General features: G+C 36.3%; 1 protein-coding gene across 1 annotated transcript in view; it reads right to left on the bottom strand.

Annotated features, from left to right (window-relative positions):
- Nucleotides 1-3,267: 3,267 nt before the first annotated feature.
- LOC306644949 (uncharacterized protein) overlaps nucleotides 3,268-13,787 on the bottom strand; it is a gene marked incomplete at both ends in the record, with an annotated part of 463,174 nt that continues 452,654 nt past the window's right edge. The window contains one exon of the mRNA XM_079112180.1: nucleotides 3,268-3,360. Within this exon, the coding sequence (XP_078968306.1) occupies nucleotides 3,268-3,360 (93 nt within the window). The remainder of the gene's footprint in view (nucleotides 3,361-13,787) is intronic.

Here is a 13,787-nt window from a genome sequence, read left to right as displayed (position 1 = left end):
GAAATACTGATTTACCAACTAGAACTACTCCCAAGCTGGCTTTTACTTTCTCTTTTTGAACCAGCCAAGATGACACTGGCTAGACTTTTTCCCTAATTCTAAATTATGATGATCTTTAGGGATCTAATCATTAGGCTTATATAGTGAACTGCCAGTAAAATCTCAACTCCTTAAGAACTAAAGCACAAAGCAAAAAACATTTTGCTGTTCAGTATACGTCTCTCCAAATAATTAAATCAAATCCAAGTTGAATATATGAAATGTGAGAGGAGTGGACTCTGGGAAAAAAGTTAATTGTTAAATTTTTCATTTCCTGAGTTGGCTTATGTTCAATCAAACAATTATTGTGCATTACTGCAATACTAGAAATATTTGCAATTTCTAAAGATTCATTACATATTTGTTCCAACATATTAGGCACCTCATCAGATCTGAGATTTTCTTTCCCCCCAACTACCTCTAAACTGATTTTGTATTCTTCTCTATGTTCCAGAGTTAGGTGAGTAAAAAATTTTCATGGACTTCAACTCATCTGTCTCAGCTAGTCTGGGAGAAAATCATCAGCCCATAGTGTTGGAATTGTCACCTTCTGTTTGTATGTACCTTCTTAGAACAAGGCATTTCAAATGGTAAGTACAGTTGATATCCAGGACCCACATTTTCTTAGATTCTTTGTGTCTGACAATACTTCTACCCCATCCATTTCCAGATGTAACACAACCTTGACCTAACAGAACCGCTCCCTCCAGGCACAACAAGTCCTTTATGCTTTCCTTCAACCCTAAACAGAGGGCCTCTCCTAAGCAGGGATTGGAAATTGTGCCAAATTGCACATAATTGTGCATGATGAATCTGTAATACAGGCTAAAACTTGCTGGGAACTCAGCTGAGACCACCAAATTCATTTAGTTGGGTTTGGTTGGAGGCCAATCCTTTATTCACTAACCTACAAAGTCTCTGGAGCTTTTATTTGCTCACAAAAATATCTGAATCCAGCACTAGAATCTTTCTCTGCACAAAAACTAAATCAGTTTGATGTTGCTTTTCATAGTTGTGCTCCTTGAAGTACTCCAGGGGATTAAAAGTTGGAAAAGAGAAGTGGTTTTGGAGTGTAGCACGAACAACTCTAGATGCTGAAAAATTAAATTTCCCTTATTATTTGCTTTAAGGAGCAACACATCGTTAAGTTCAAAGTCATTTAAATGGAAGAACCTAAAATGCCCCCTCCTACCACCAAAGCCTGCAGCCACAAACATTTATCAAAAAACAACTTCCAATTTCAAAAAGAATCACAAACATTAGCAGTAATGTTTAGTGAAAAAACTGTTTGTGAAAATTGGAGTACATCAAGTGAAACGCACTAAAAGGAAATTCACCAACATTTTAATAGCCATTATTTTGGGAGTAGAATGATTATGGATGATTTCTCTGTTCTTTTCTCTATTTTCCAAATTTTCTATAATGTGACTTTAATACTCTTTATAACAGAAAAATACACTTATTGGAAAAGAACCCTAGATATTTTGCAGATGGTTTCGTTTCTTCTCATGCCATTCACATACTGCTGTAAAATGTAAACCTGTCGACAGTCTGACTAGCGTGGGCACCCACATTTAAGGGGAAAACAATACCATCTTGTATTTTGTAAAACTCCTGCATTCCATAGAGCTCAAAACACATTTAACAATCTTCATTTCATGATTCCAATACGTTTTTATTTTTTTTCTGAGATACGTTTCTTACCAATTGTTAACTCCTGAGGTTTCTTCCTATTGAGACTTACTTATATTTATTTGATGGCATAAATTGCTGAATATGGGAAATTTACAAATAGATTTTTTTTTTCCATTTTCCTAAGGGAAAATTATAGGGTTGAGACCTACTGGCCATAGAGCAAATAGAAAGAGATATCCCACTCCTGCCACTCAAATTTGTGTGTTGATTGGTGGGCATTGGTATGATTTTTCATGTTAGATGTTGCAATTTTCAAAACAGATTCATAAAGTGCAGTGACTGGTATTTTGTATAGAACAATACTTCATTGTCCCTCACTGCAGATTGTGCAGAGTCCCTGTTCCCATTCCCTAAATTAACCAGCAATGCCCTCCCCTCCAGTCACTGGGAAAGCAAAAAGGCTTTCCATTAATTTACAGTTGGCTTTCTTTGGTCATCATTAACAGGGGGGTATCTCACTTATTTACCCCAAAGAGTGAAATGGTGTCAATACCGCTGGCTCCATCTTCCAGAAGAGGGAACTGAAGCAAAGTGAGTTTAAAAATCTTGCTCAAAATCTGACACTTAGCAAATGACAGAATCAGAGTTGGAACTCACATTTTTGACTTCCTACAACCCAGTGCACTGAAACCATGATAGGGTTCTTGAAACTAGTTTCTTATTCCTTCAATATGTTTTTGTGTAGCTCCTAAGTTACAGTTTTCAAGTTACTATTACATCAACTTTGCCTTCAATTCAGTTCAGCTCAATCTGGAGTTAAAGCCAATGACTGAGATGAGTAGAAAGAGGCACCTGCTTGGGGATCAGAGATGCAGAGTGCATCCTAGGAACACTGTGCCAGACATATGAGCCTTCCACCATGGGTAGGATCCTAGAAAGCCACATCTGGCTTCCCTTCTGTGACAACAGCACTAATACAAGTTACTTCATATTGAGCACTAATCAAGTACTAAATACTTTGCTAGATGCTTTTATCTCTAACACTCACAATAATTTGGAGGATTGACATCATCATCATCATTATTGCTATAGAACTGAAGAAACTGAGGCTTAAAGAGGTGAAGTAACTTTTTCAAAGTTGTTTAATAAGACTTCAGCCCAGATGTATCCAATGTCAAAGCAGAGTGAGTGAGGGGGACATTAACCCTCTGGAGTGGGGACTTTTGATCTGACGGACATTTTAAAAAGGAACGCCCATAGAAAGGTTTAAAGCAGTATGAATTATGATGAATATATATTCACATTCAAGATGGCTAAAGGCTCACAAAAGATGAAAAAAGACTTGAAAACACAATTTTGGTGCACATGAAAGCTAAACTTGTAGTCACTTCCCTTAAGAAGCTCTGAATGCTGGCAAAGGACCCTTATCCACATACCTCCCTGGTTAGTAAGAAGCCACAATTAGTAACCATTCTTTGTGTCAAGAATTGTCCTTACTCTTTGTCCTCCTGTAATGTGGAACTGTTTCTGGGAAGAGAAGCATATTGTTAATCTGGAAGTCACTGGTGAATGATTTAACTGTGTAATTTTACCTCAAAGATGATGGTTGCCAAATGTTCTTAGGATAGCATCAGATTCTGGGTGCAAAGGAATGGAGAAGATTGAGGCTGAAGAATCAAAAAGGGCCTAGAGGGAGGGAAGGAGGACAATGTTCACACAAAATCTCCCAACAAGTCAGCCTAGGACCAACTCTAACTTCATACTAGAAAGTTACTCCCATTGGGTGTGTGCATACACATGTGTTTGCATATATGTATATAGTTATATACATATAGTTATTAGAAAAATGAAATCGTGATGAGTCAATCTTTACCTAAATTTACTAGTTAAGAGCATGGAAGTACATCTGCTTGTAGTATAGACTCTGAAAGGCAGAGGGTGTATTTGGTGGGGGGCGGGCACTCAAAGTGTTTGAAGTCATAGAAATTCAATACATCCCTGTGATTTCAAATGTCTGCTTTAGGCAATTACAATAATCCTTACTAGTTAGCATGTGATATTGGGAAACAAATTCTTAATGTTCATAATTGAAAACATATGTTCACACAAAAACTTGTATACAAAGGTTCGTAGCAGCAATATTCATAATAACCAAGACATAAAACAACCCAAATATCCATCAAATAATGAATGGAAGAATAAGTGTGGTATATGCAGATGATGGAATATTATTCAGGCCTAAAAAGTAATGTGGTACATGCTATATTATGGATGAACCTTGCAAAAACTGAAATTTAAAAGTCAGACACAAATATAACCATGTTACATGATTACATGTATAAGAAATGTCCAGAATAGGCAAGGACATAGTAGATTAGTCATTTCCAGAAGGCAGAGGGAGAGGAGGAATTAGGAGTGATGGCTTAATGTGCATAGGGTTTCTTTCTGGAATGACAGAAACATTCTGGAATTTGTGGTTACACAACATTGTAACTATATTAAAATCACTGAATCTCACACTTTAAAATAGGAGTTTTGTATGAATTTTATCCTTATTAGAATGCAAAAAAAAAAAAAATCATAATGGTCCTGATTTTCCCATCAAAAGAACAAAGAACAGAAAAACAACTGAATCCAAATACCATTTCCTCCAAGTTGTATTCTTCAGCATTTGGGAAAAAAAAAAATGTGCAGTTAACTAGCTTTCATTAAGCTCTTCCTCAAGCCAGGCACTGGAATGGACCCAATATATTTCTCACACAGCTCTAATTACAGGTTTGTATTCTCACTGCAGAAGACTTGATCAAGGTCACATGTTCAGTCAGTAGCACAGCCAGGGTTTGAACCACTGAGGTCAACTTAGTTCAAAGTCTAATGCTCTCAGTCATTATGCAAAATGGCCTCCCTAAACAGGGGGAGAAAGAGCTTTTGACTGGGCAACGAAGAATAAAATGTATTCTTCTTTGAAGTCTAAACCATTGCAGGGGCTATGCAGAGTTGGGAAGTGTGGGAAGACCTCAGAGTCTGAAACAATAGGAGGATCATTCTACTAGAACAATGATTTAGGGAGGGTGCATGATTGTAAATGAAAACCCTCTTCATTTTCATGTTTTCCTATTCTAGGTCATGGAAAAACAAATCCAATACATATTCTACCTTATAGCTGGCAATACTTAGATTATTGAACTTTTGGCATTATATTTGACTACACTTAAAAACAGATACATAACTAAGGGATAAATTTCAGATGGAGAGGAACTAGATTTAGATTTTGAAATGCTATCGTAGATACTTGAAATAGTAAAAACAGAAACAAAAGCAATAAACAAAATCAACAAAACAGAACCAAAACACCCTTCAGCAATGTCTCAGGAACGTTAACAGTTAATCTCTGGTTGCAAAACACCCCCATAGAACCCTAGTAAATATTTGGGCATTTCTCTAGTTAGAAAAACCCTAACCCTGAACTCTTTGCCCTCTGGGAATCCATAGGGCAGGGGAGTTCAATCCTTGTTGCTTTAAAATTTTCTGTTGAAGTAAAATGCAATATGTTAATAATGCTTCTACCAAAGGGAATACCAATTGTTGGACCTTAATGTATTTTTAATTAAAACTCTTTTTTAAAATTAAAACTCTCAATCAAAACTTTCAGTTTTTTCAACAGAATTCTTCTGATTTAATAGAAAAAAGTACTTTGCTTGGCGTGGTCCTACTTACATTGTTTAATCAAGAGCCTCCAAAGGAGTTTTCCGATTTGAGCATACACTCTAGGGCCCTTTCTTTGAAAATGCATTCCCTTACACATTTCAAACACCCAATAACTTCTTGCAAATTTGAAGAGAAAATGTCCCGGTATGGCTGCCATGTGTGTAGGCTCGAGAGGTGGGAGGCAATGACAAATAGAGGCCTCTCAGCTTTGATAGTGTTGTTTAATATGCATTCAAAGAGCTCTATGTAAATAGTACTAAGAAATTGTTACAGGATCCAACCTAGACACGTTATGTTAGGAGAGGTAGTTTTTTTGTTTTTTGTTTTTTTTTAAACTCAGAGGAGAGCTCAGCACAGATGTCTGCAATGTGCATATATAAAAACTTCTGTTCTTTTTAGAGTAAGAACTGATAGGCCACAGATCATTGTTTCTCTATGAGGCTAATTAGGAGCTTGTACTGAACTCTTCATTTAGATCCACTCTTGTTACCTATCTCTCTGACCACATTTTGTCCTAACTTCCTAACCCTGAGATGGGTCAACTTTACTGATTCATTTTACCACCTTCTTGAAAGTAGTACAAAACTAAGTACGGAGATTTTTTTTAAGGAATTGAGTAGGTTGATGAATTTTGGGGGATGGTGATAATAACATATTTATTATTATTATTATTATTATTATTATTGTTATTTTAATTTTGGTACCCAGGATGGAATCCATGGGTACTTAACCACTGAGCTATATTCCCATTTTTTTTTTTTTATTCTGAGATAGGGTCTTACTAATTTTCTTAGGCCCTCACATGCTTGCTGAGACTAGCCTCGAACTTGAAATCCTCTAGCCTCAGCCACCCAAGTATCTGGGATTACAGGTATGCACAACCATGGCCAGCAATAGCAATTTTAAAATAAGAAACATTACTTGATGTATTTAAGGAAAGGAAAAAGAAACTAAGGCTGATCCAAAGCAGCCTTTTAAAGTCTGGTGCTACAGAGTATGCCGACATACATTGATGGAGTAAGATCAGGAATGTGTCCTTTTGGGGGGAATATTCATAGAGTTGTCTAAAACAGAATGAAGTTTTAGATACTGTGTATTTGTTTTTATCAGTGTCTCTCATTGACTTAACAAAAAAATAAAACCCCACAACTTCAAAATAGCTACAGAAACATCACACTTACCTGTATTTGAAAAAGCATTTCATAATTTTATTTTATTTCCTTTTCATTGGTTCTTTTTTTTTATTGTAAACAAATGGTATACATGTTGTTTCTCTGTACATGGCGTAAAGGCATACCATTTGTGTAATCATAAATTTACATAGGATAATGTTGTTTGATTCATTCTGTTATTTTTTCCCTTCTCCCCACCTCTCCCACCCCTTTCCCCTCTATACAGTCCTTCCTTCCTCCATTCTTGCCCCCCTCCCTAACCCTAACTCTAATCCTAACACTAACCCCTCCCTCCCCCCATTATGTGTCCTCATCCACTTATTAGCGATATCATTCAACCTTTGGTTTTTTGAGATTGGCTTATCTCACTTAGCATGATATTCTCCAATTTCATCCATTTGCCTGCAAATGCCATAATTTTATCATTCTTTATGGCTGAGTAATATTCCATTGTATAGATATACCACAGCTTCTTTATCCATTCATCAATTGAGGGGCATCTAGGTTGGTTCCACAATCTGGCTATTGTGAATTGAGCAGCTATGAACATTAATGTAGCTGTATCTCTGTAGTATGCTGATTTTAAGTCCTTTGGGTATAGGCCAAGGAGTGGGATAGTTGGGTCAAATGGTGGTTCCATTCCAAGTTTTCTAAGGAATCTCCACACTGCTTTCCAGAGTGGCTGAACTAATTTGCAGCCCCACCAGCAATGTATGAGTGTACCTTTCTCCCCACATCCTTGCCAACACCTGTTGTTTGTATTCTTGATAATCGCCATTCTAATTGGGGTGAGATGGAATCTTAGGGTAGTTTTGATTTGCATTTCTCTTATTACTAGAGATGTTGAACATTTTTCCATATGATTGTTGATTGCTTGTAGATCTTCTTCTGTGAAGTGTCTATTCATTTCCTTAGCCCATTTGTTGATTGGGTTATTTGTATTCTTGGTGTAGAGTTTTCTGAGTTCTTTATAGATTCTGGAGATTAGTGTTCTATCTGAAGTATGATTGGCAAAGATTTTCTCCCACTCTGAAGGCTCTTTCTTCGCATGGCTGATAGTTTCCTTTGCTGAGAGAAAGCTTTTTAGTTTGAATCTATCCCAGTTATTGATTCTTGCTTTTATTTCTTGTGCTATGGGAGTCCTGTTGAGGAAGTCTGGTCCTAAGCCGACATGTTGAAGATCTGGACCTACTTTTTCTTCTATAATTTGCAGGGTCTCTGGTCTGATTCCCAGGTCCTTAATCCATTTTGAGTTTAGTTTCATGCATGGTGAGAGATAGGGATTTAGTTTCATTCTGTTGCATAAGGATTTCCAGTTTTCCCAGCACCATTTGTTGAAGAGGCTGTCTTTTCTCCATTGCTTATCTTTGGCACCTTTGTCTAGTATGAGAAAATTGTATTTATTTGGGTTTGTGTCCATGTCCTCTATTCTGTACCATTGATCTACCTTTCTATTTTGGTACCAATACCATGCCGTTTTTGTTACTATTGCTTTGTAGTAGAGTTGAAGATCTGGTATTGCAATACCCCCTGTTTCACTCTTCCTGCTAAGGATTGCTTTAGCTATTCTGGATTTCTTATTCTTCCAGATGAATTTCATAATTGCTTGCTCTATTTCTGTAAGGTACGTCATTGGGATTTTAATTGGAATTGCATTGAATCTGTATAGCACTTTAGGTAGTATGGCCATTTTGACAATATTAATTCTTCCTATCCAAGAACATGGGAGATTTTTCCCATGTTCATTGGTTCTTATTAGTTACATATCACATTAGGATTCATTGTGACATAATTATAAAAGCATGGAATGTAATTGGTTCCAATTCAGTCCCCAATACTTCCCCTTCCCCTCTTTTCCTCCTTTCTACTGTTCCCTTCCCTCTACCCTACTGGTCTTTCTATTTACTTATACTGGGGTTTTTTAAATTTTATTTTAGGAATTCTTCTTGCTATGGAATGACACTTGAGATGGAAGAAGTCACCCCCTTCCATTTGGGAGCCAGTGTAATGTTCTGTTGGTGGGTTTAAAATACACCTATCAGGAAATGCTAAGTCATTTGATGCCCACTTGAGATTTTTAATTAAATTTTAAACGAATATACTTTATATTATACCTTTGAAGAAGTTCCAAATAACTGAAATTTTGTTCATTTCTATGGCACCACCTGAGAAAGGTGGCAAAGTGATACCAGATTACGAGGAGAGATGTAATCCCAGAGAGGTGAAACAGCAGGAGGCAGAGACCTGCTCTGTGAGGGTCGCTCAGGCCCAGGATCTAAACCAGGGGTCTCCATTCTCGTCTTGTGGGGTGGGGGTACCCTGAACCCAACATGAAGGTGGATGGGCAATACCAATGTGCTTTGTCCCATTCCCTGGTCCAATTATCTATTTATCACCTGTCATGCCACCTGAGGCACAGACCATTTTCTCACCTTCTACACCTGTGTCGCCTCTTCTCTGCCCTGCATCATTATGTCTTCCATATCCCTCCTCAGAAAATGAAGAATAATGAAATAGTGAATGTTATGATACATCAGTAATTTTGATGTGCAGTAATTTTGTGTGTCTTTAAAAGACAAAGAGACATTCAGGATAACAGCAAAGTTTCTGAAGTAGCACTCCATAGGAAGATATGGCTTATGAAATATGGGGTTATCAGTTGTTAAAAAACCTGCCTAGTAACTTCACAGAATGCATGAAAAACAACCAGAGAAATAGATAAAGGTAATATTAGTCCCTCCTTATCCATGAGAGATTTGTTCCAAGACACCCAGTAGACATTAGAAGCTGTGAATAGTGCCAAATTCTACTGTTATTTCCTATACACAGAAACCTGTGATTAAGTTTAACTTAAAAATTAGGCACAGTAAGAGAATAGCAACAATAACAAAATAAAATAATTCTAACAATATACTGTAATAAGTTCTTTAAAAACATATGAACTGTTTAGTTCTGGAATTTTCCAGTTAATATTTTTGGACCATGATTGACTGTGGGTAACTGAAACCACAGAATGCAAAATCAGGTATAAGGGATGATTACTGCAGATACAGTAATATTTATTTCTATTATAAAAACCTCTAAAATATCTAAAAGTATATTAGTAGATGATAAGTCAATTAAATTATGGTATATCCATACAAGGGAACATTATATGGCTATTTTAAAAGGTGATATAAATATGCATTTATATGAGATATATATAATGTAGTGTGAAAGGAAAAATGTAAGATTTGATCCTATTTCAGTAAAAACATAAATATCTATAGGTATATATCTGTATAGACAAAATCTGGAAATTCACTAAAAAATGAACAATTTCCATTTCTGTGAGGTTAAATTATAACCTTTTGTTTTTCTTTATATTTGATTGCATTTTCTAAGTTTTTCTGCAGTATGCATTAATTTTATAAACAAAGGAAAGAGTAAGGCAGTTTTCATTTTGGAAGAAAAGAAAATTGAATTTTATACGCCTACCTACTCAGCAACACAAAGATGGCAACTACTGGTTTATACCTTATAACCTGTGAAAATAAAAGACATGACTATGACTTTTCATTGCCCCCTGGTGGAACAATACAGTAATTTTATGACCATCCTTGCTAGCTAGCTATTACCCATGAACTATTTGAATCTTAAGTGATGGCTTTATGACCAAGGACACACTGTTCATTTTCATCCTAACCTGAACTTTGGTGGATTAGGTCAGAAAAATCCCCTTGCCCTCAGTAACAAAATTATGGATATCCATGTATTTATTTAAAAACTATGTAAGTAAAAGCTATTGATCCAGTTCCCCTGGCGTAAATTCCTTAGAATAAGCTTTGTTAAACCTCAAAGCCTACTTTACTTTTGGTCACTGAAAAGAAAGAACACTTGAGTTAGGTTTAAGGTTGAATTTACTTCATTTTAAGTTAGTCAAGAAAAAGTAAATACTTGGAACTATGTCTAGTACATAGTAAGTACTATGTAATATTAACCATCTTATTCCTGCTGCTATTTTTTACCCCAGTCATAAGAAGTTTCAAAGAGTATCTGTGAGATAAGAATGTAAATGAATTGAGTTCTTCTGTGCTGTCTATACAGGTAGGTAAGCCTGGTGTTCTGAGATCAAGGATGATCACTTGAGTGAGGCACCACAACAAGGCAACTGAGAACGGGGACTGATTTTTTAGAAGTGCCTGTGTTCACATCATGCTTACCTACAAGTCTTCCAAGTAAGAAATTTCTATCTTGTCGTGGTTTATTTCCAACTATATTAAGGGCTGGTGGAGGGCTTAGTCATGGCCTACCAAATACACATATCTATCTGCTTGTATGTGTTAACTATCCCTAAGAAGATTCCTAAGAAACAAAATATAAAACTGAGGTTGCATACTGCCAGGGAACCTGGATGATTGGGGAGAAAAGATGAAAGCTGACTTATTTCTTCCTATTTTCTCTTTTGTAACTTTTTATTTTGGTATCCTGTGTTTTTGTTACCTAATCAAAAATAAAAACTTTGGATGGGCTCTTACAGGAAATAAGACTGCTTAATAGAGAGTTTTTAGAAATGGTTAGGAGACAGAGCAACATATTAGGAAAGCACAAAGGCACATGAATGCTTATTCATAAAATTATCCTTAGTATGTGGAATATAAAGAAAATTTAAACAGTAAGCCCTGATCTAACAAATTGGCAGTCTAAAGGGAAGTCATACGTGGTAACTAGGGCTGGACTAGGATTCTGAGTCCATATACATGAGGAATCACCTGACTTGACAGGCATCTTTGGATATTGATCTGTGAGATGGATATAGGGAATATTTGAAGCAACATTCTTATAGAAAGGGTGTTCATGCATCAGTTCCAAATCCTACAGTATCTATCTCTTGAACCATTTCTCCCAAATAGTAAAATCTGCAATCCTGTAAAATCTATTATGCTTTCCTCTTCCAACACCAAGAAATTGCTTGTTAGCAATGTGTTAGTCAACGTTTTGTTGCTGTGACCAAAATACCTGACAAGAACAACATAAAGGAGGAAAAGTTCATTTGGCTCACAATATCAGAGGTTCAGTCCATGGTTGGCCAGTTCCATCACTCTGGGCCAAAGATGAGGCAGAACATCATGGTGGAAGAGTGTGGTGGAGAAAAAGTTGCTCAGTTCATGGCAGTCAGAAAGAGAGAAGGAGAAGGGAAGGGGCTTCAGAGAAGATGCACTCTTCCAGGGCAGCCCCTAGTGACCCACCTCCTAAAACATCCTCCACTTGTCTGTTGCCACCCAGTTAGTCCATTTGGACAAGGATGGTGACCAAATTAGGTTACAGTTCTCATCATCTAATCATTGCACCTATGGAAATTCCTGCATTAACACAGAAATTTGGAGGGACATGTCATATCCAACCCATAATAAGCATCAATGCTTATAATATTTTATTTGGTTTTCCATTCAAAGATGCACTAAAGATAATGACAGAAACTATAACTTTAAAAAAGAGAGAAAAATACATATCTTAAACTATATATTTTAAAAAGTTAAACCCTACCAAGTACATAGATGCAAGGAAAAGAAATCCCATTTATTATTTTTCATAGTTTTGAAAGAAGCCATGAATACCAGTAATTATATTGAACAACTAGGTTATGACTGGTACTTGAAACCATTCTCTGACTCCTCATTACCAAGTGAAATATAAAAGTTTATACCAATTTATTTCTCTAAAAGATCTAATTGTGAGTGTGTGTGTGTGTGTGTGTGTGTGTGTGTAACAAACTTAACTTTATACCACAGTGGATACTTCAAATAGTATGGTTTCAGGAATATCAGCACAATATTTTTATAGGGCAATAAATACAGTAAATATTTCTAATTAGATTTGACTGAGTCACAGGTTAAGGGGTTTTTATCCAGCATATCCGTTGCATGTCTAGAACAAGAAAGCAGATAAAGGCTAAGTTTAAGCTTCTGTAAAGACCTGACTTTTGTTTTAGTCAAAGAGTTCTTTCTTCTTTTTGTCTAAGCATACTAAGTATTTATAATTATGAATTTAAGGAATAACATGCTATTATATGCCAATGTCCCCTTGCCCCTCCATGGGTTGGGAACATGCATTGCTAAGTGTAACTTTTCTTACCACATTCCCCAATTAAATGCCAATGATTTTGAAAAGTCCTTATTTATGCATTCCTCAGCTGGTCAAAGATATGACTAATCACTCCTTACAAGTGAATCATTAAAACGTTGAGAAAACCATCACCATGCAGCTTAAACACCTTTGGCAAATTGTTTTTAAAAAATGAGGTTTGGACCACACACAGAATTTCTTCTTTTTTTTTTTTTTTTTCCTGGTCTTTCATCTTAAAGGTTATTTTTCTCTCTTCCCAAGGAACCTGACCTGCTTTAAATCTTTCCCTGCCAGATGATGTAGTGTCTTGCATCACCTTATTAATCTAGATGCAAGGCATTTGTTTCAAACCAGAAAATCCTTGTTTAGGCCGACCACTTAATGCTTAATGTCTCTTTACAATTTTACTCATTTCAAAACAATGAAGTTACAAATGGAATAATCCTGTTTATATATGGAATGGAATATATCCTGTCCCATCCTGTTTATGGGAGATGCAGCTTTTCTCCATCACTAAAAGTCAGTCACATGTAAGAAATTTAATTTCATACGTACATCTATATGATATGATGCTTTGCCAATTCTCCTCAGACGAAATTCTATCAAGTTCTTGCCACCTTTTCTTCTAATAGAAAAATTTGAAAATATCATAGTCTGAATTTTACCTTGAGACTAGTAAAGTTTTCTTGCCAATTCCATAAAAGAGTGAGGTGGAAAACTGTTCTTTCCAGTTCACTCCTGTCTCTAATAATGTAAGGTCTCTGTCTGGCCAAAGTCAAAACATACACCCTCTTCAGGTGAAGGAAAAGTGGAAATTCCAGAATTTGCCATTTTGTTATGATGGTTTCCAGTGTGAGATAATTAACGCCAAAACAAACTGCCCAGAACGCGTTTTATTCCTGCAAATCCAGATGTGGATTCAAGAATACCCCCCAACTTTCCGTTCTGGCAACTGTCTTGTATTTCTAGACTTAAATTCCTGGGTTTTCGAAGAAAAAAGTTTTCTTCTTGCTCCTCTTTCTTCTCAATATGCAGACTATTCGCCTTCACGTTTATTTCAAACTTGGGGTGCAGGTTGTGGGGATAAGAGGGAAGGATTGGCCTCAAGTTCCCAGGAGGATTTCTGAA

Source organism: Sciurus vulgaris (genome assembly GCF_902686455.1).
Source record: "Sciurus vulgaris genome assembly, chromosome: 15".
Lineage (NCBI taxonomy): Eukaryota > Metazoa > Chordata > Mammalia > Rodentia > Sciuridae > Sciurus > Sciurus vulgaris.
Note: the sequence above shows the minus strand (reverse complement) of the source record. Positions and strands in the feature narration are given on the sequence as shown.